This window comes from Charadrius vociferus, unplaced genomic scaffold (genome assembly GCF_000708025.1).
Source record: "Charadrius vociferus isolate BGI_N301 unplaced genomic scaffold, ASM70802v2 scaffold539, whole genome shotgun sequence".
Classification (NCBI taxonomy): domain Eukaryota; kingdom Metazoa; phylum Chordata; class Aves; order Charadriiformes; family Charadriidae; genus Charadrius; species Charadrius vociferus.
Genome location: NW_009650192.1, coordinates 369704 through 392571, shown reverse-complemented (window position 1 = coordinate 392571; position 22868 = coordinate 369704). Strand labels below are relative to the sequence as shown.

Here is a 22868-nt window from a genome sequence, read left to right as displayed (position 1 = left end):
TGCAGCCCCTACTTACACACAAGGCACCAGAAACTAGGGGAGCAGGTCCACAGAGCCGGCACATCCTGAGCTCTGGAAAGCAAGGAAACCAGACAAGGATGCTTCCAACTACAGTATTGTGTAAAACACCACAGATATCCAAGGAATGCTGTGAGGGAAGATGTAAATCACTATTTGGTTTTGGGGGGGGGTTGTTTTCTATGATATAGATGTGATTTAGCTTGTTATACTCAAGAGGAAGGATAGATGATCTAGCAGCTACTGTACTAATATGGAAACCTTAAAAAATATGAAAACATTTAGCTTGCTGTATAACTTTCCTTTTAACTAGAATCAGCTATACATTTGCAAGGCCATAGTTTCAAACACTTAAAGCTGCTAACACGCTAAGCAACTCTAAGTTGTTTTGTATGTCGCTCCCAATAATGTACCCATACTTTGTGTTGGGATAGATATTTATATGGCACACACTAAGAAAAGGGAACTGATCCAGGTTTAAACTGGTCTTTACTTTTTTTGCCAGGGTAATTTTGACTCAGATCAGCATATCATTCCACGAAACTGCACAGCCATATAAATACCCATTAATTTTAAAACTATCTGATATTCAGATTATTTTTGTAACTACAAAGCTCCTTACTGCCTTGAGAGGAAGCTTCCATCTCTAATCATCAGCAGCGACTGGACAAAGTATCTCAGCCCACAGGCTGATATAAGTCATTTCAGATATCAGAGAATGCCACCAGGTGGATTGAAAATAGCAACACACAGATTTTTCCCTTTTGCAAAATTGGAGGGGAAAAAAAAAAAACAACAAACCAACAACCAAGGGAAAATCATAACTTTTCTACTTGCAAGAGTTCACACATCAGGAAGTAAGACAATGCCCATCACAACATGGGTCTGGCATTGCTAGAATGAAGCCCAGCACAGTGAAAATAACGGCCAGCACAGTGAATATGCAAAGTCTAACAAAGCCCTCCACAACATTTGCAATGTGAGTAACAGCCAAACTTTCTTTCTCCCTTGCTCCCTCTGTGAAAACAGATGGTTCATTCAACTTTATTTTAAGAATTCTATTTTCACTGAACCACAGCTGGATCCACTACTCAAAGTAGCATGTCTGGCTCACATTTCTATGCTTTAATATAATTACCCTTTTATCTCATGGAATTGCACAATATTCATTTAACTCTGTATTGACAAAGTCTATGAGTGTATTTGGGATATAAATTACAAGATCAGGAGAAGAATCTTTGGCAACAGAATTATTCCATTGAAAACAACTCTGTGTGTGTAGTAAACATAATAGCATCTGACATTTGAATGATGGTGGAGGAAAATCATGTAGACTGACATTAAAGAATTAAAGACTACATAACCACTGATGAATAACCGTAATGTTTTTTCTCCTCCTCTGTGTATGTTTAAAATGCATACAGCTAAGTGCACTCTGTTACTCCTGCTTCCTTTCCAGTCAAGGACATTGAAAACATCATGGCAAAGAACTTAAAAAGTAAGCATTAAATTCATTGCTGGATGAAATATAGAAGTATTAAAATGTATATCATCAATGAGTCCATCTAAATTTGCACCTAGGATCTATGCTGGAACAGTAGCTAACTTCCCAACTGTTTCATTATTTGGGGGTTTTTGTTTCATTATTTGGTTTTGGGGTTTTTGTGTTGTTGTTGGGGGGGTTTTGTTTTTGTTTTTGGTTGTGGTTTTTTTTTTTTTAAGTGACTGTACCTATTGTTAAGCCAAACATGACTTCAGTTCACTTATATGGCCTTGTTGGACTACCCCTTGTAAAAGAAACAGAGGTGAGTACCTGCTCTGGTACGAGAAAAAAGTTGCCAATGCAAATTACCTCCAGAAATCAAACCTAATAGGCTAAAAAAACTGAACCTCTTTAATAATACTTCTCTCCAGAATGAGCTAAACACATATGTTGACTGAAAGTTTCCACATAAAAATATGAATTTTAGTAACTATACAATGTAGTGAAAATAAGGCATTAAAATTCAAAACTGTTGGGTTCTAGGTTGGATTCCACCGGCTCCACCTGCAATACCTAACAGATGAGCAGGCACATTTACCAACAGCCAACTGTGACTCACTGTCTTCTACAATTCTTAGTTGAGCATGTATCCCTAAGAAGTCTGGCCTTAATAGAAGGCTTAAATCCTTAAAAGCAGTCTACCATTCTCTGTTCCCCCAGAATTTATTTTTGCTTACAAGAGAATAGCAATGTTTCTCCAGGTCCCTGTTTGCAATGTTGTGATCCCAACAGCATAGATGTAATCAGATTAAATCAATGGAGCCTATCCCAGTAAATCTGTTAGGCATGGACAATGTCCCCATGAGGTCCCTGCAAGGATATAATGCAGATTCAACAAGCTGTCTTGCGTTAACAAGACCATCTTTTTCTCAAACAAAATTAAGTCCACTCTAATTACAACAATTACCTTGAAAACAAGTAAGTTAAAACTAATTATATTTACCATGATGGATAATGCCATTCTCTAATAAAGCTTGTCCAAGATGAACACCTTCTTCAGATTTGTGTATCTCTCCAATTTCCAACAACCAGGACACAAATTCACTGAAATAAAAACAGATACAAAAAACAAACTTTAAATGTCATACCACCAGATCTGCTACATTTCCCTCTCGGTTACTAGCGTTTCTTACTAACCTAGTAAGTAATTCTTAAGCCTAATGATCTCCAGAATGTCATACCACCTTTAAAACCCCCACTCATTTCAACCTTTTTATTATTTCAACATAAATACATGTGGTTTCCCTTGAGATGTCTTGTCTTTTCTGCTCATAAGTTTCACCTCCATGAGGTTTACCTTGCACATGGTAAAGACTTTCCATGTTTTCTGGGATCTCCTAAACTAGTACAGCCACATTTGACCAGACGGTCAAATATAAGGCAATCCCAAGCATACCTACTGCACCTGCCCAGGGCAGCTATGCCACGAAGGAAGAACATAATGGCAGTATGATCAAACAGTAGCCCTGTTACTTCCAAGGTGTGTCAGGCTCATTGGCATCCTGAGCACATTCACAAAGTATATACTGCATACGCAGGAAATACATGACTTGTATCACAATAAACCTGATGCAGTTCAGAGACATCGAATTTACAGCACGTAAGATATTTGCATGTATGTTACAAATAAACAGAACGGTGTAGCGAGACAGTGCAACATGCACATTCATGGGTTTCAACTGGTGACCCAGCGAACAGCAAAAGTTTACTCCAAAAGGGTCCACTTCAAAGATAGCATAGAAAAGCAGCCATTTGATGGCAGGTTTAAGTGTTTCACACGTGCCTTCTCACCATCAGCGTATTCTTTACCTGCTTCCAACAACTTCACTAGGGGAACACGACTCAACCACAACTCATTCACTGATCTTAATCCTGGTTTCAATTCTCATCAGCTATGTGACTTCTGACAGCCCATGAAAGTCTCCCAAGTTTGATTTCCACTTTTGACCCCAGTGGTGAGTATCTTCACTACAACATCCTTGTGTAAAACAGTCACTGTACTTTATAAAAATACTTTCCATACTTAACTGTCTTATGATCAAATGAATTAAGTGATAACCCCTCGGACCCCTAAAATAATTTTTCTGTCATATAAACAGTTTTAGGGTACCTATTTTCTTTCTCTTACATTAAGCCTTCTTAACCCATAGGTATAATATGGCATTATAAAGACCTTCCTTATAATTTGCATAAATTTTTAACATGTAATATTTATTTAGTAACTCTGTCCCTGACATTCAGGCAAGAAGAGGACAGAAACAGTTTTATAGACAGAGATTTCTTTTAAGCAGAATAAAGCAAATTGGATACTCTAAACTAGGCATTGCAGAGACAAAATGCATTAAACAAATTTCAAATTATTTCTTTAAAGAAACTATTTTATTTGATGTATTTTCATATTTTCAACATGACTTTGCAGCCTTGTCCCTTTAATAAAGCTACTCTGGAATACAAGTACACATCCATAAATTTCAGGCAGACCAATTTACATTTTGGCTAAATGCTGGGAGGCAAATAGGCCTAACAGACATTACAAATAAAGCGTGGTTTCCAGAAAATCCCAAGGAAGATTTAAAATGTGGTTTTAGCTGGTTAAAATTCATGCTAGAAAATGCATATAATACCTTCCAAGAAAGCATTTGGGGAAAGTCGTTAATTTCCTCTTCCTGTCTTTGATGAGATTCCCTTGTTTGCACATCATTTTGTACAGTCTTTCTCCTTGCTCAGAGATCATCACCCAAGTGTCCTGTTCCATGCCCAATTTTAGACCTGCCAAAAATGCATTAAAATTTTATGAAGTGATATTGCTGTTACATGCAGTATTTTTCCCAAAAATGGAGAAGTGATACCAATATCTTACATACAAAACAAAAGTAAAGGAACTGTTTTCCATTATTCTTCTCACAGTGAACTTAAACCATGAGCATCTGATCTTCGTAAAGCATAATCAAATGAAATCTTTAAGGTCCTCATAGTGAAATTAAACTTTTACTATATTGACATCACCACTGATACTGTAGTAACAAATACTAACACTGTGTTTTTCAGGCTTCAGTATATAAACATTTGCAGGGGAATACCTATGTCTTCACAAGTTTAAAAGAAAAGAGCCTTGGTTTCGCTCTTACCATGTAATAATAGAAATGTTTTCACTTAAAGGAAGCTTTTTCAAATTTCCAATAAATGGTAATTAGTTATCTGCTACACATAAGATTAATTCACCCCTTTTCCACAAAAGCCTATACACAACTTGTCTTACTGGTTTATTTTTTCCTGATTCTGTTTTTGAGAAAATCGTTATGTTTTCTGAGTAACAGATGATCAAAACCAGTTTTTGTTGAATTATGCATCCTACTGGCCACTCTCAGAAGCTTGGCTTCCAAGGAATACTACAGACCTTCAGATCCCATGTGCCTTCTCAATAAACAATTCTTAATTCTGGACAAACCCACATATTTCTGGAATGTCTTGTGTACATGTTCTCAGTTTCTGTTCAGATTTTCACATTTTTAAAACTGTAACTGTACACATTCAATCTGACTAAGCGTCTCCCACTTCTTTAATTCCAAAAAGATAGCCAGAAAAAAATGTACCTGTGATAAGAAAACGCTAACAATGGTACTGAACGCAGATATAGGAGTGTCCCTCATTATCCATGAGCCAGATAGTGGTGATGCCACACAGAGAAAAACGGAGGTATTCCCAGGAAAAGAAAACTTAACCAATATACTACTTTTAGAGCTTATAGGATGTTGATGCCTTTATTTGTATTGACTGTTTGAAGAAGGTCATCACAGCATCATCAGCCTCAAAGACTATCACCTTTTAAATAAATTTCTAACTTGCTGAATGCCTCAGGTGGTTGCATGAAATTCCCAAAACTGACAGAAAGACGTCTTAGCAAGCAGTTTTCAGTCCAGCTTGAGTTCTCCTAGCAAGAAAATACAATCTATAAAGCGGTTCTAGCTGATAATTCAGTTACAACCACCGAAATCTCTGCTAAAATATTTCACTTGTGGTATTCTCTCCCTTTTGCTCAGCTTCTGCTATATGGATTCCAAATAACAGTATAGCTTGAGTTTCCCTAAGTACATTGCATCTCTGAGTTACCCAACACGAACAGCGCAGCTAGCCCCAGTTACGTGGCATGCTCAAGATGTATTTCTGTGCCTCACTCCTGCTCCACATGCTGTATTTATGTAGGCTGGAGATCACTGCAATCTGCCATTCTGCGTGAGATGTGGGGTCTACAGCACCGCTACAAAGAAATGCACGGGCATACAAAGCACGATGAGGACAGAGTCACTCACATGAGCCTCACTGCCAGCCCAAGAGATCTGAGAAGTGTGGTTGTTTGATTTAGTCGGTCTCAGACTTGCAAAGGAGATAAAACACTGCTCTCACATGTGCAGTCACTTAGACTTCACTGTAATTGCCTATATATATACATGTGAACAGGCTCCATGTCTTACTAAGTAAACATACAATTAAAGCCTCTTTATGTTCACAGGGAATGGGAAAGTGTTTACAGCTACATTTAGATACAGCATTTGAATTCTAAAAAGATAGCTGTTTGCTTCCTGAGTCATTTGGCAACCTGCCTGCAATTAAATTGATGCATCCTGCTTTGTAAGAGGTGCTTATACAAATATTTTGGAAAAAAAAAAAAATAAAAATCACTGTGCTGGAGAAGGTGGATAAATTTATAAGTTGATAGACTAACAGACAGATTCAAGAAATATTTCTGAAGATTCCGTGTTGCAAACTGAGTCTAAGTGCATACCAAATCCTCTCCTGCTCTGTCCTTTTCCTCTTTCTTTCATGGTTGTCTCCTCAGTAACAAAATCCACTGCAAACACCAGGAGCTGATAAATTCCCCAAATCATAGGATGCTAAAATCCTAGGACATGGCTTAACTTTGGGAAGGCTACCTCAGACCACAACCTTACAAGGTTTAGCTCAAACTCAACTCTACTACCAGTTGCTCAATAGCATAGTGTGAAATAGGAAGAATACATCAACATAAAATATTCCTGCTTACTCTTTCTATTTCTTACCTAAAGGCATCAAAAGTCTAAGAGATCCAAGAAACTGAACAACAGCAAAGTGGGCTTTGTTAAAATCTTTTTAGCAAGTTTCAGATAAGGCCCTATACAGAAGCAAAAACCACTGGTTTTTGTTGTATTTGACACTGTCTCCACCACATTGATTTTTCATTTGTTATGTTAAAATGTTGAGATTTTAGACCTCTACGGCATCTTCTTAGCTTTCTATGGCACTATTAATTAGCCAGTGCTCAGACACCCTAGTTGAAACTATGCCCTATGGCAGATGTGCTACAAACATCCAGTACTCAACTTTAAAAGACCAAAGAAAGTATTGTTAATCTCCATTTACAACGGAGGCAAAAAACTACGCCCGCTGCAACAGGTGACAGAAAATCTATGCAGACCAGGAAAAGAATCCCAAATCTAACTACAAGGTCATATTTTCTTTCAATACCAAGGCTCCAAACATCGTTACTGATTAGGATATTTTAGCTTGCAAATGAAATTAGCTCCAGAAGATGACGATGCGTCATCTTTCCCTGGTTCTACTGTGTGCTGGGTTCACCTTGAATACATGAGGTTATTCATGGTCGCATCTGAGATCAGGATTATATTTCATCCAAGTATTCTTCCTCCTTAATTCAGTTATTCAAAGACAGTGGTTTGCCAGTGGTGATTTTTTACTTTCTTGGGTAGGAAAGAATAAATCAAAGATGGGATTGTGGGTATGTTCTGTACCATTTCATGTTGGATCATCTGCATGAAGATCCAACACAAAACCTGCTCATTTCCGTGATTCAGACGGCCAGTCACACAAGGGAATCAACTCATACAAATCCCACAAGGCATTTAGGATAGAACCTCATATACCACAAACCATAATAGTACGCAGGCCTCAATGAAATTATGGCAATTTATACTGGTTGAGAATGAGCTGTAAAATCAGAGATTAAATCATCTCCCCATTTCCAAAACAGCATTCACTACCAGCATACATGATTCAAGCCATTATGCCCTTCCCAGTACAAGTTTGATTTATTTTTTCCAAGCTGGTATTCATAAACCTTCAGCTGAACCTGACACCGTAAGTTTGCCCAGCAGCTGGTTTTGCTTTATATCTCGACATAAAAATACAGTATGGCTTTCTGGCAAAGCAACACAAGGAAGTTTATTAACCTACCTTTTCTTCTCTCTCGCTCTTTCAAAATAGCTTCCAGCCATTCTTGCTTCTCTTCAGGGGTTTTTGCCATGCATACAAACCATTTGTTCTTTGCTGTGTTGTGGATCTTCCAGCCATTAATAACAGTGTGGCCGCTGCTGTGATAGTCAGCTGGGAACAGATAAAATGGCTTAAAGAACACCAATTCTTAGAGAGCGATAGTTGCTACAATTATTAAGAACTCTTATCATTACACATAAAGCTCAGGAAATACAGAAGAATAAAAAAGAATTTAAAGCTATCTGTGCCACTTGTGAACTATGTTATAACTTATTAAGCTTTACTTTTACCTTTTAGTAAATAATGTCCTTTTTAAAATGTAACACGCAGAATTGCCAAGCATATGGAAGAAGCTATAAAATGGACACTAAAACAGGCAGTGTCCTATTAAAATAACAGATCACAGTACTTGGAGTACTTTTGTTCGTGTTAAACTGTAATAATTAATTCCTTAAAAAAGCAGCATTGTTATTTTGCCCCTTAAATTATTCAGAGCTGCTGTGCTGATTGAATGATTTACTATTATATTTTTAAAGGACTAAATATACAGGGGGAAAAACACAATTTCCATTTAACAAGCAAGCAAATAATATATATTTGATATATCTTTACTGGTTACCTGAATAAAGAAATACCTACACTTACTTGTTTAAATAAACTGAAATATAATACAAGATTTACTCTGATTTAAAAAAAAAAAAAAAAAAGAAGTATTAACCAAATGCATAAATTTTGAAACGTGTTCTTAACAACCCTACATTCACTATGCACATTACAGGATAGAGGTAACAATTGCTGATGTTCTTAGGTATCTTGAACTTCTGACTCTTAACATGTAAACCACTATGCCACAAAAATCAGACAATTTACTACTTATTACTCTCTCTTTACTTCTGTAACATTTGATTTTAACATGCTAGTTAAATCTTATTCAAAAATTAGCTAAACAGACTTCCTCTCCAAAACTAACACCCTTGAATATCCTTCACCAGGATTACATGCATTTCCTGGGGGAAAATTTGTGAGGCATAAATGCCTCATGATAACAAATATATTTTTTTGCATAAAATACAGATTAAAACTAGAACTAGCAACTACTGTACAAAATATTAAGAATATCAAAGGTCAACATTTTCTCACCACAAACTTCCACTAAGAGGCAAGAAAGTCCTAGGGCCAGCCCTGAACTACTGTAATAACTACAGAGCTTTTTACTTTGTAAATACTTTTTCATAATTCAGCCCTGTTTTGTGTAATGAGATGGGATTTTCCGAAACGGAAACCCTTGCTGAAATGCTTGCTAAGATTTATCATAAATCTCAGTAGACATGCTAGTATCCTTTCAATAACTCTGCATTTTAATTAGATGGAAAGCAGCCAAGCTTTGTATACCGGGCTGGGAAATGTCAGGAACTACTAGAGAATCATGAGACCAATGACTAATTTCTAAACCAACAAAACTTTCTAGTACTCAAAATGTATCAGAAAGTGCAAGCAAATCTACGACTGGTAAAAAAAATGAAGTAAGTTATTTTGCAACACCATGTTTATACCACTTACCTATTTATCATATTTTTATTCACATAACCTATGCATAATATCCTTTGTCCCTTTAAAAACACTGTTACTTGAAAACTAGCCATCATATCATTCATGCACTGTCAGAAAATCAGAGTTAAAAGTCAGGGAAAAGAAAGAAGTCTCAGACAGACGCTCACAGCTGACAGCCCTTTGGAGATCAGAGGCAGGAGGAAGGTTAAGGTCCCTTTGTATTATTTAAGCATATACTTATAAAACTTGCAGTATGGCACTAGCTTCGCCTTTTTGTTTATTTATTAAGTGAGAGGTTAATACATATAAAACTATAAGGTGATATTTTTCTTGTGGTCTCTGTTATCGTTATCTATCATCACAACACCCATGTCATGTAGGGAAGTATTATGATCTCTACTGTAATGAACCATAGCAGTTAAAATTGTGGCAAAAAAATTGCAAAATGATGGATTTAGATCCATCCATTTCACTCTGGACAGAAATTTGGTGTCAACTTAGTAGTTCAGAAAAAAATTGGCTCATCCAACCACTTGAGTATCTTAATGTAGAGGTGACATTTTAAACACGCAGCTTCCTTGGCATCTGAAGTTCTGCAACTGCAGGGCCAAGAGCACTGGCGGTTTGACCACGTGTATCGCATGCCACTACAAACTCACTGAATCCTGTGAAAAGCCCAATCACCTAACGAGGTACTAAGACTGCCTAACGTACACAGATGGCAATGAGATCAGATGGAGGAAAATGGGTAGTTATCACCCAATTTTGCAATAGTAACCCACTCCTGTGATGCCCAGCTTGATTCCAACCTCTGCGTTTCACTGCAACACCCCTGCTTTCTCTTTTGCTCCCCGTGTTCCCCAGGACTACAATCCCCCAAGGTTCCCGTGAGCAGTTTGTTCTCCCCAATACACCCACACCCACAGTCTCCTGAAGAGCATTTCAGCATTACGCTATCCTCCCACATAAATTCATACCCTTTTTGGACCGGCTATTGGACAAAATCTGGTCAAGAGCTGCAGATGTGCTGGCCAGCCAGCCAGGAGGAATGTATGTTGTGACTGGCCAGCTGCATGGGATATATGCACACTCTTCATACCAAGGCAATCACAGCTGCCAGTCAGGCTAAACAAAGGATTTGCAAACCTGACATAGTGGTTACAGAAAGAAGAACAGCATGAGACTTCAAATCGCTCTGTGCGAAGTCTGAACAAGCACGCATTAAGCCTCCAGCTTGCCCAAAAAAGGTCATGAAAGATGACATCATCTTCTAATGACACTTGGTAATACAGTAAAGCTTGTAATTTGAACTGTAATATACAGATTGACCCTTCTTATCCCCACTTCCAGAATGTTCTCTAGTCAGGGAATGATTGACATGTGTCTTAGATGCTAGTGGTAACTTGGCAGTGCTAGATTAATGGTTGGACTTGATGATCTGAAAGGTCTCTTCCAACCAAAACAATTCTATGATTCTATATTGTTCAAAATTCAAGATGTGAACCTTTGAGAGATGCATAACAAGCAATTTGTTACAGCCACATACAAGAGAATTTGTTTCTCCCCTCAAAAAAAAACAAACAGAAATTTCTGTATTGAAGTACTTCTAAGTTTCTCAGACTTTAGGTTCTTAGGAGTACCAATGCTCAGAAATATCAAGGAAATAACTGCTGCATAATCTCAATTCCCTTCCTCTTCTGTATATTTTTTGATGGAGTCTGTGGTTACTATTATCGTGTAGTGCTTTTTCTATTTCATGCCTCATTTCATGACAACAGGGGACAGAACTAAGACAGTATAAGCAACCATAAATCTGGTATTTCATAAATTTCAATTGCTTGTCCTTATAAACTAAGTAACATTCATTTAATGGCTGGTGAATGCCTTTAGAAATACACTTTTCTCTCAAACTGAATTTTAAAAACTGAATGGAGAAAAACAATACCATCACAATATGTTAATACTTGCAAGTAGTTGTGTAGCCACATTGTTTTAAGAACACAAATAGTCTGCCCTGATAAGTAATATGCATTCCACTTTAATCAGAGCAATCAAAAAAAGGCAGAGTGCTTCAGGATGCTGAAACAAAATAGAAAGCTTCCACCAACTGTACTGCTCAGCCAAGGCCTAATTTAATCAAAGAAAAATTGCTTTTCAGTAAAAGCTTTGTTAATTTCTGTAGGCATGTCATTAGCATGACAATAAACCACACTGGGAATCTGTTTTCCTATTTCTATGCTTCTACTTATAAACAACGAAGGCTACATTCCTACATCTATCAATGCCGAGAGCAAATATTCTGGGTTACCCTGTTCCCTGGAGCACTACGGTTTCTTACACCAAGTGAGCAGAGGATCCCAAAATCTACAGTAAAGAACCGTGGAAGTTCTTTAGACTAGACTCAAAAGTCTTTAATGTCTTATAAAGACACTCATGAAGAGTCCGTGAGAAACAGTTATGCCTAGATATGAAAGTATAAGCACTCTGCATTCTAAATTAAGAATTAGAGAAAGTGATAGGCAATAAATGATTAAGAAGAAGAAAATAACACAATACCAAAAAGCAGCACATGCAAAGCTAATGTGAATGAGGCTCAGACAACCAGATTACTACACTTGGGAATGAGATGAGACAAAAAGAACACAGCAGAATAGTACCAGGTTACAGTTCAGATGCGGATGACTACAGGGGACGCGACACAAGACAACTGCGTGCAACAGATGAGAACAGTACAGAAACCAAGACAGCGGAAGGTTAAAGAAGGACATCATGATCTGAGTGAAAGAAAAAGTATCAGTGTGCGGAGAGGGAATATACTTCTGACTACAAGGAAATAAAACAGGTTTTTTAGGGGAAAAAAAGGGAGGGGGGAGGAGAAGAAGTGGCAAGAAAACAGCAGAAAGGTGCCACAGGCCAAGGAAATAACACAGAAATTTCCATATTTCAAAAAGAACCATAGACAGAAGGGATGAAATAGTAGCAATTACAAGAAAAAACTATTTCAGGCTATTGGACAAACTGAAACAGGGAAGGCGGAAAATGTGGGGATATGAATAAAAAAAGCAGGTAAGAACAATCTAAAAATCAAATTAACCAAACCATTAACTGATGTCTTAGAAGTGTGGAAAGGAAGATGGATTTTAGAAACACTGCATACATAAAAGTGACAGGATTTGATATGGCTCGAGAGCACAAGTGGGAAGGAAGCATGACAGCCTCCAGTACTGTGTGCAAGGCTATAGGAAATGGGGACAGTGGCAAAATTTCCTGTGGCTGAAGGAAATTAGACTACTAGTGTCTGGAGTAGAGAGGAAGACAATTTGTGATTAGCCAAATTATACTTGAAGATTCACTGATGAAGAAAACAAACAGGCAGGAAGGAAAATGGACAGTGTGAAAGAGATCAAGGACCAGATAGCTGGAACAAGTAAATGAAGAAAGGTACAACAGATTTGAGAAATACAGGGTAGTTGTGGAAGGAGGAAGGAAGAAATATTTGCTAAAGCCAACACTAGAAGTGTGGTAATATGTAGGATCAGAACCAGTGAAAGAAAAAAGTTACAGCAAAGTTACAGAATTCTTGGAATATTCAACAGGAAGAAGATGGTGGGTACATGTGGCCACAGTAATGACAAGAGTTTTAAGTAAAGAGATGACATCTTAGAAAGTGACATAATGGAAACAGGAAAACCACCTTTTATTTCTAAAGCATATATAAGGAAGATGAAGGAAAATAAATGAAAGGTTGTCAAATAATACATGCCATAAAACACTGAAACACTCAACTCTCTTTTTTGCATACACAAAGTGCTAGCTGAGATTTCATACAAATAAAGCTGAAAACTGGGCAGGAATAGAGGCCATAAAAGGGAGATAGCAGGGTATAGAATATTGGATAAATTATATTCAAGTCCATGAGGCTTGATGAATTCATTATAGTGTATTCATAGATAAACTACTAACTAAATCAGTGGGCCTGGTGAAGGACATAGCCCAAAACAGATGTCAAGGTGTTCTTACAAAAATGTCTAGCAAACAAAAACAATAAATCAAGTGTGATGCCACAGTGCTCTGCCTTATGTTCAGCATTTTCCAATAGGTTTATCAAGAGCTTAAATGGTTCGGTAATAACATTGTTTGTTCATGGAACCAAGACAAGAAGCATTTCAAGAGCTTTGGGAACAAGACATGAATTCTGAATTCTTAATGAATTGTGGAAACAGTAAGATAAAATCCAGTACAGAAAAGAAAGTAATTTTTAGGACCTACTCTCAGACATTAACACAGTATAAGATACAATGGGGCAGGCATCAATACTGCACAAAAATATCTGGTGTGATATTCTGGAACACAAACTGAAAGATTGAAACATAATGCTCTCGGAAAAGGCAAACAATCCTGGGATTAGTAATAGACATCCCACACGAAGCACTACAGTAACTGTTCTGTTCTACTTGGCACCAGCGAAATTTCAGCTCTGGACACCTTGCAATACAAAAGATGCAAACAAACTGAAAAAAGCCCTGAAACTCCAAAGGACACAAAAAGTAATAAAACCTTAGAAAACATGACCCATGACAAAAGGCTGAAAGACTTAAAAAGCAGACATGGAGGAGAGACACAACAGCCTTCCAATAAACTAGTTTGTTGCAATAATAACAATAGTCAAACTGTTCTCCAAATCTACTCAGTAGAAAAAGAAGAGAGCAAACAATTTTGAAAACAAGGAAATCAAGATTAGAAAACAATCTTGATTCTTTAGAAATATTTAACTTCTATGAAAGACTTCTACAAAACTTACTTAAGCTGTACAATCCTCATCAACTATGCTCAATTATTGTCAAATTAATGCTCAATTTTAGGAAGAAATTACATTAAGAAATGCTTAAAATCCATAGTAGATGTAGGGCAAACCTAATGCTATTTTAAAATCAGGAGAATTTAATCCAGACCTACATATTTGCAATGCCACTGCAAGTTTCCAGTATTATTTTTTTTTAGTTTTACATTAAAAAGCCCAAAATGTTTCAGGTTTTCCTTACTAATTGTAAGGAAATAATAATTGTTAAGCTCAAAGGTTAAACTCAACCTCCTAAACCAAAAATTTGTCAGAATACCTTGGGGGTTCACTTTTCTAATTTATATTGGGAAAATGTCAAGCAATCATATGGTATTAAAAAAACCCTTCCTCTTTTCTTAAACACGTTATAATTTCAGCATTTATAGTGCTTGAGGTTTCAATCCAACAGAGGTAAGTTTTCCATTTGCTTTTACAAATATATCACATACCTAGGGATAATCTATTTAGGAGTGCTGGAATGCTGTAAAATGAAGTTAAGTATGCTATTTTAGTTGAGCAATAAATTTCACCTTATTTTATTACTCTGTCCACGTTAGCATAAAACAGTCATCTATGACCGCCCAGCTAATAATGTATGAAAGTAATGGTGTGTCACAGAAGCAGAGTTTTGATACGAGCAGATAGTGCTTTTAAAGTGGCATCTTACTGATTCTAAGTACAAGGAGCAGCCTCCACTCTCAAAGAAACCATGAAGCTCCGTTTGATTTCAGCACCTCGAAAGACTGTTCTGTAAATAAGCAACACAAATAGACTCACCTGTTCCGTCATCTACATTCTCTACTTCCATCACTTCTGTGTTTATTCTGCCCCGAAAAAGGTAACGGTGGCCATCTGTAGATGCTTTGCTGTTCTTCAATCGCCTGATAGAAGAAAGAGCAGATAAGCATGTCATCCACCACCTTTTTTCTATGTTTCTGCACTGCTACTTGTACATGTAGCATTTAAAGACTACTTTAAGAATCCCAATACATTTATACATGTGCAATTGAACTGTGGGAACCATTGCTGAATGGGACACTGCTGATGCTAATACAAATGTGCTATCTATGTCAAGAGTAAGTTGCAAATTGCTGGCTGACATGAGAGTCTATCAGGTAAGTCTCACTCTGTAAAACCTCTGTTCCAGAACTTTGGCACCTATATGCCACCATCTGCCATCAAAGACAAAATACTGCATTGGGAGGATCTTTCCTCCTGACTGATGTAGCCTCCTTACGCTAGTCAAGAAACTCAACACAAGGGTAGCATGACTGAAAAAATGAAATAAGAACACCTTTGGATATAAATCCTGACCTACACACATTAGCCTTATAAATGGTATTTATTCATGGAAGAACAAAGACGACATGTTTCCTTCCTCACATAAGGGTTAACCAAGAATTTCAATTAAGCATTACTAAAATTTTGTGGCAGTTTCACAGTGATATATTCCAAAGCTATAATTCTTCCATTGCTTTAAGTCTGTTCCCAGTGAAGTCAAGGGCTTTTGAGAAGCCCAGTTCTAGGCAGTTTTTCCCACCTCTGATAAGCCAGGGATGATTTTCTATCCATTTTTGCCTATAAAGATAATTAATACTCTATATCAAACAAACGTCTGTTCCTGAGAATTAATGATCATCTGAATTCTGACCGTCACTCATTCCAGAGAGGTACTAATTTTCAGAAAATGACCTACTAATTTTCAGAAAATGACCTGTCTCTCAATCATGACTGTCTAATGAGTAACTCTACTATACTGTAAGTTTCTTATTCAAAAACTGAAAAAACAACACACACATATACACAAAAATACCAAACAGCAGCAAGCATAAAGGCTCGGTATCATGTATTTTTTTCTTCCCAAAGTGAGGCAAATCCAATAATTCCAGTGACCTTTATACCTATGCACCCAAATTTAGCAATCCACGTTTCTACAATTCCACAGCAAGAGTATGCTTAAAAATTACATAAAATAAAAGAAACTGGCTGCTCATGGCTTGGACGTGCATACTCTTCACTGGGTAAAAATCTGGCTGGAAGGCTGACCCCAAAGAGTGGTTGTGAATGGAGTTAAATCCAGCTGCTGGCCAGTCACAAGTGGTGTTCCCTAGGGCTCAGTATTGGGGCTAGTTCTCTTTAATATCTTTATGAACGACCTGGAGGAAGGGATCGAGTGCATCCTCAGAATGTTTGCAGATGACACCAAGTTAGGTGGGAGTGTCGACCTGCTTGAGGGTAGGATGGTTCTGCAGAGGGGTCTGGACAGGCTGGATCAATGGGCCAAGGCCAACAGTATGAGGTTCAACAAGGCCAAGTGCCGGGTCCTGCACTTGGGTCACAACAACCCCATGCAGCGCTACAGGCTTGGGGAAGAGTGGCTGGAAAGTTGCCCAGCAGAAAAGGACCTGGGGGTGTTGGTTGACCGCTGGCTGAATGTAAGCCAGCAGTGCGCCCAGGTGGCCAAGAAGGCCAGCAGCATCCTGGTTTGTATCAGGAATTGTGTGCTGAGCAGGACTAGGGAGGCGATTGTCCCCCTGTACTCGGCACTGGTGAGGCCCCACCTCCATTACTCTGTTTTGGGCCCCTCATTACAAGAAAAATATCGAGGTGCTGGAGCGTGTGCAGAGAAAGGCAATGAAACTGGTGAAGGGTCTAGAGCACAAGTCTTAAGAGGAGCAGCTGAGGGAACTGGAGTTGTTTAGTCTGGAGAAAAGAAGGCTGAGGGGAGACCTTAATGCTCTCTACAGCTACCTGAAAGGAGGCTGTAGTGAGGTGGGTATTGGTCTCTTCTCCCATGTAACAGGCAATAGGACAAGAACAAATGGTGTCATTATGCCAAGGAAGGCTTAGATTGGTTATTAGGAAAAATTTCTTAACCGAAAAGGTTATCAAACATTAGAACCGGCTGCCCAGGGAAGCGGTGAAACTACCATCCATGGAGATATTTAAAAGATGGGTAGATGTGGTGCTTAGGGACGTGGTTTAGTAGTGGTTTTGGTTAGGCTTATGGTTGGACTCGATGATCTTAAAGGTTCCTTCCAACCTAGATAATTCTATGATTCTATCTCATACCAGTAAAATAGGAAAATTTTTGTAAAATTTCCAAAATACAAACATCCTATGAGCAACACTGTCTTTACCTACTTGCCAATCAATACTTGAAGTATCTTGCTGGCATATAATCAATTAATTTCCCACCATAAACTTTGAAACTATGTTATAAATTGAGTTATTCACATGTCTGCAGAGATGTCACCATGGTACCAGCCAATGACATGTAGGACATGATTGCTCAAAACTAAAGAAATCATAGACCTTTCATGTGTTTTGAAATTTTCATCCAATGGTGCACTTTAGCTAAAATATGGCTACAAAAATAAATAATTTAGTGGTGGACAAGTGAAAAGATACTATGTAATCAGCAATTTAATTGTAATTGCCATATAACAAAATATAGCAAAAATTAGAAATTTTGAAAAGAGCATGAGTTTATATCTAACCAGTCTACATAAAAACAAAACTGAGCAGTTGCAGAAGGATACACTTAAACTAAATTTAGTATTCAACACTAGGTATAATCACGAGGTTCTTAAATGGTTCATACTCAACAGTTCCAAAAGTTCTGCAACCTAAGCAAGAGTTGAAACTTAAAAACAAAGGATTGATTCACTACAGCTAGTGAAGTATAAATCACCTATTTTCTCACATGCAAATGGTTCCCTGTTAACAGAGTAATCTATAGGAGGAAAAAATATTCACTGGGGAAGATTTTTAAACCTCACTCAGGGTTAGTCAGCAGCTTCTTCAGTAGTAACCCATTGGAAAAATACAGCATTTCCAGTCCAGTCTAAACAAGGTTCTTGCAAAGCAAGCTCAGCAGCTTTACAATATAGAGGTTCTTATAAGACATTCTGGACCAATAGGGTCCGTGGCTAGTTTCCACTACTACCACTTTCTACTTCCTATAGCACATACTGATGAGTCTGACCTTCCCCCCATACTGGTTCAGCACAAAGCTCTACAGGTGCTACAGTGAATCTAACCACAACTCTGTCATAGAATCATAGAACCATTTAGGTTGGAAAAGACCCTTAGGATCATCGAGTCCAACCATTAACCTAGCACTGCCAAGTTACCACCAAACTGTGTCCCTCAGCACTACACCTACACATCTTTTAAATATCTCCAGGGATGGTGACTCAACTACTTCCCTGGGCAGCCTGTTCCAAAGCTTGATAACCCCTTCACTGAAGAAATTTTTCCTAATATCCAATCTAAACCTCTTCTGGTGCAACTTGAGGCTATTTCCCCTTGTCCTATCGCTTCTTGCTGCCCTTCGTTGTCCTTGACTGGACGCTGAGGTGGATGGTGGAGTTTCCTCTGACACCATCCACAAGTGTGCAGAGGCAGAGATAATGGTATTCAGCAGTGCTATTAGAGAGCATACTCAAGGTCTACCATGTATCTAGGTATCTATCAAGGATCTATCCAGTACTCAGTGTATTCAATATGTATTCAATGGCTACTCAAAAACAATTTCTGGATCAAAGAGACAAACTTAAGCAATTTCAAGAGGCGTGCCTGTGCGTAGGAGAACCCTTATTTCTCGGAAGCATAAGAGCACTGAACATTAACTGCTGAAGCTTGTTGCTGAACTAAGGAATTGCTCCTTGCAATGCAGCAAGGAGCAGCTTTCTGGCTCTTTTCCCTGATTAGAAATACACACTTGAAACTTTCTAATCTGTAGAGACTTATTTTATAGCATAAGCTAAAATATTAATTTGTTTGAACTGAAAATTCAGTCTGTTTACCATTCCTAGAAGAGAGTGAGGCCATCACATATAACCTGTTGTGGAAGACTGACAAAACAGATTCTTTCTCCCTGTACTTCACCATATGGATTATGCATTCGTAGAATTTTTTTTCAATGTTTGAATTAAATCCACTTCTCTTTGGATGGCAGGTCTCCTCTAAAAATGCTTACTTTTATATTTCAATTAACTGCAGTAAACACTGGTGTTGTTCAAATATTTTTTACAAAACAGCACACAGAGGATTAGCTCTACTGTGAGAAAAATACATTGTTTTTGAGAGTATAAATTAATCATTTACCTGTGCTTTTTTTTGCAGTAGACCAAAAGGTTATCAAAAAGAAAAAATATCCTCTCTTGGATATTTCCAGCTGAAATTTTCAGTAGTAGTCCACTTCGCAGCATTTCTGTGCATGTGTCTGTGATGTTGGACCCCTAAAATTAATTGGAAAGAGATTATTTTTTTATTCTGCGAGAACTGAAGGACTCAGCACCAATTAAGCCAAAGTTTCTTATACACACTCACAACTGTAATGATTCTCTGGAAACACCAATCTCATGGTATTTTATTACACTGTTATTAAATAATAATTTCTAATGATGCTTAACGCCAGCTTTGTATTCATTTAGTATTGCCATTAACTAGGGCGGAGGGTCTGTGGCTTTTTTGAACGGATAAAGCTTAATCACTGAAGTTTCCAAATTATCTTAGATCTGTGCATAAGGCTCCTCCTGAAAAGCCAGGCCAACTTTATACAGTAACTCTCAGTAACTTTACTATTTAGTCAGAAATGTCTGAAAATGGGGCTTTACCATAACCTATGCCAACATGAACTTGTAAGCTGGAACTTGAACATCATTAAGGGTATATACTTCTACACTAAATCAAGCTAAACGCAAAATCAAAACCAAAAACCAGCACGATTTAAAACTCAGGTAAAGCTAAGCAGTGGCACATAAAACTAAGACTGTTTAGTACACTTCCTTCTTCCTCTGAAGACATCAGAATTTTGCTAAGCTTTAGATGTTTGGGATGAAATTTCCCATGCCTCTTCTTTGCTTCAGGCAGACCGTTCTTTCATGTGAAAAGGCAGCAGGCGTTTTCATAAAAGTTAATGGAAAAGAAGCAAGTTGAACAAAGAATAACTTTTTCCCCAAAATATCTGGCTGTTCTGAAAATCCATGCTCCTGTGGGTAAGAGCTCTGGTCCGTGTGCTATATGCATCCAGCCATGCCATCCTTTTGATAATTATGTGTTCTGGCTGCACCAAGCATACACCCATGGCTGGAGGAGTTTCCTAACTTGGGGCAGTCAGCAGTCAGCTTGGAAAACCCACAAAAGCGAGGACTTTCCTTTCATCTACACAGGTCCTGAATGACTTATGCCTGCAATAGCTGTAGTTACTTCCTCTTCTTGATCTAACCACAGTAGCCCAAAGAAAAACGCATCCAATTAAGAGCCAAGAAGCAGACATGGCTTCTGCTCTCAGCTCTTCATTTTATCGTTCATCCTCTGCATGTCACAGCACTGAATATTGAGCAATAGCTCAGACTCTGTCCTAAGAATGCAGTCTGTTTACAAAAATGATAAGAGAGATTGCACAACCATCACACTGGAACACAATCCAGGTCTCTAAATAAAGCAGCTTAAGTATCAGTATTAACTAACCACTTTTTGTTTCCATTTAGGATCAAATGAGCCAAAAATTAATGTCATCTATAGCTACTAGACCATACGTCCCCTCTTAAGACAGAAGAAGCACCAGAAGCTGGCATACTAATTTTAGTTTTATTTGAAACCAAACACTGTAACACCTTAAAAGCGCATTCAGTAATATAAATTAAGCATAAATTAGGGCTGCACTTAATGTTTGCTGACCACAACTACAGAAAAACATGTCATTTTTTTCCACTGTATTTCATAGCTTTTGTGTATTAAAAAGAGTAACCAATACCTTATGCTGCTTTTAAAATTGGCTGGAACAGTACTTACTAATAATTTACATTTTAAAAAGCTGAATATTTTTTAAAGGTTTTTGGTTTGTTTTTATGGGAAACTTCAGCTTTGCTGGAAAATTGTAATTTTTAGTAGGGAAGCTAATAAAATTTCAGCTTAAGGCTTCAAAATGGTTTCAGCAGTTTCCTTTTTCTACAAATTGGTTTATTTTTTCGTAGAAAGGGTTTTATGAAAACATTTTGTCTCTTTTTATTGAAAAATTTCATTTTCACTGCAGAAAAATACAACCTTTTCCCCAACAGTCCTAGTATGATCTGCTCCTGTGACAGCATCATGTCATAAAATACTGTATTTTATACATATTTTAAATGTATATAATTCAGGTTGCCTGAATTACCAGGATTTGCCTCATCCATGATTCAAGTTCAACATTGCATTATGACAGTGACTATTATCTGTATCATATTACTACCCTTAGCTAGTGTTTTCCTCTTCATTTTCTTCCTTTTCTAACATAAACTGCTAGATGATGAAAAAAACATTCTAGAGATATTTCTTTTTCCCTTGGAGACCTCCCGTCCAAATACTGAACTGTGTTAACTTCACTTATCGGATACCTTTTGACAAGATCACAACCCATGCTGGTGTGGCTGCAGGTCAGTGAATTTTGTTATTGCTGCTTTATTTGCTGAAGTCCAAGGCAACAAGCTAACAGGATCAGAAGTCGCATCTGGCTGTCCTACATACCACTGCCAGTGCAGAAATATCCCCCGCCACCCCCTTGCCTATATCACACTGTTAGGGTGAGCCTGTTCCTAGACTTGGGGTGGGCATGGAGCTGAAAGGGAGAAAAGAGGAAGGGAAATTATGGAAAGCCCTGCTGTCTCTACACCTGGGATGAGCACTCCTCTCCATCGCATCCCTTAGGGATGAAAAACGTGCCCAAAGGATAAAGCAGAGAGCACGCAAGCACTGCCATATCCATCGTGCAATTCAAAGGAGGACTGACAACTATAAGAACGTTTTCATGAAGGATGTAGCTACACCTTGAACCTCCACATGCGTTTACGGCAGGAACACCAAGCTAAAGTTCATATCCAACACAGTAGAATAATTCATTTACCCAACTCCGAGCTGTCCCTCTAGTGGGGGAAGGCTCAAGGCTGCAGTAACAGATGAGAGGTCACCCTTGTCCCAGAAGCAGGAGAGGCTATCTACTGCACAGCTAAAATTGAACTACGCTACCATAACACAAAATATATACATTCAAAATGCACTGGAGAGACTATATGCAAGAAACATAAGACAAAATATATACATTCAAAATGCACTGGAAAGAGAGACTATATGCAAGAAATGTAAGATAATATCCCCCTCATCCTTAAGTCATTAAATACCCATTTTTGACCTTAAAAAAAAGTCCTTCATTACCTTGAGATCAAAAGCAGCATCTGTTGGTTTTATTTGTTACAAAAGCTACTTATCCACAAATTCTGGGCAAATGTCAGTCAAGCATGGAGGTCTGACCATACTGATTCAGTGGCCATCATGCTAGCAATGACAAAGGTCAGAAATCGCAGATATTAACTTACTCTTCAATGCTTGCACGTGGGCATAGGAAACAGAAATAAAATAGGTGAAAGGGCTAAAAATTCTGGAGTTTAAAACAGAAATCTCTATTAAAATACTACTTAATGACACAGCGGAATGGAAAGGAACAGAATACCCCATGCTATTGTCAATCAGTTGGCCTGTGACTCAGACTGGGTTGTTTGGTTTCCAGCTTACAATAAATGCAACAATTTTATTTTTTCTTCTCTCACTGTAACATCCACGCAAATTTTACTGACAGGCTCCTTCAGCTGCTGAGCCATTCTCCAG

General features: G+C 37.9%; 1 protein-coding gene across 1 annotated transcript in view; it reads right to left on the bottom strand.

The window, feature by feature from the left end:
* The window catches only part of LOC104293447 (phosphatidylinositol 3,4,5-trisphosphate-dependent Rac exchanger 2 protein), a 100920-nt gene that overhangs the window by 17316 nt on the left and 60736 nt on the right, over positions 1-22868 (bottom strand). The window contains exons 7-11 of the mRNA XM_009892952.1: positions 19332-19465; positions 14997-15100; positions 7790-7939; positions 4186-4330; positions 2505-2605 (exon numbers count right to left, since the gene is read on the bottom strand). Of these exons, the coding sequence (XP_009891254.1) occupies positions 2505-2605; positions 4186-4330; positions 7790-7939; positions 14997-15100; positions 19332-19465 (634 nt within the window). The remainder of the gene's footprint in view (positions 1-2504; positions 2606-4185; positions 4331-7789; positions 7940-14996; positions 15101-19331; positions 19466-22868) is intronic.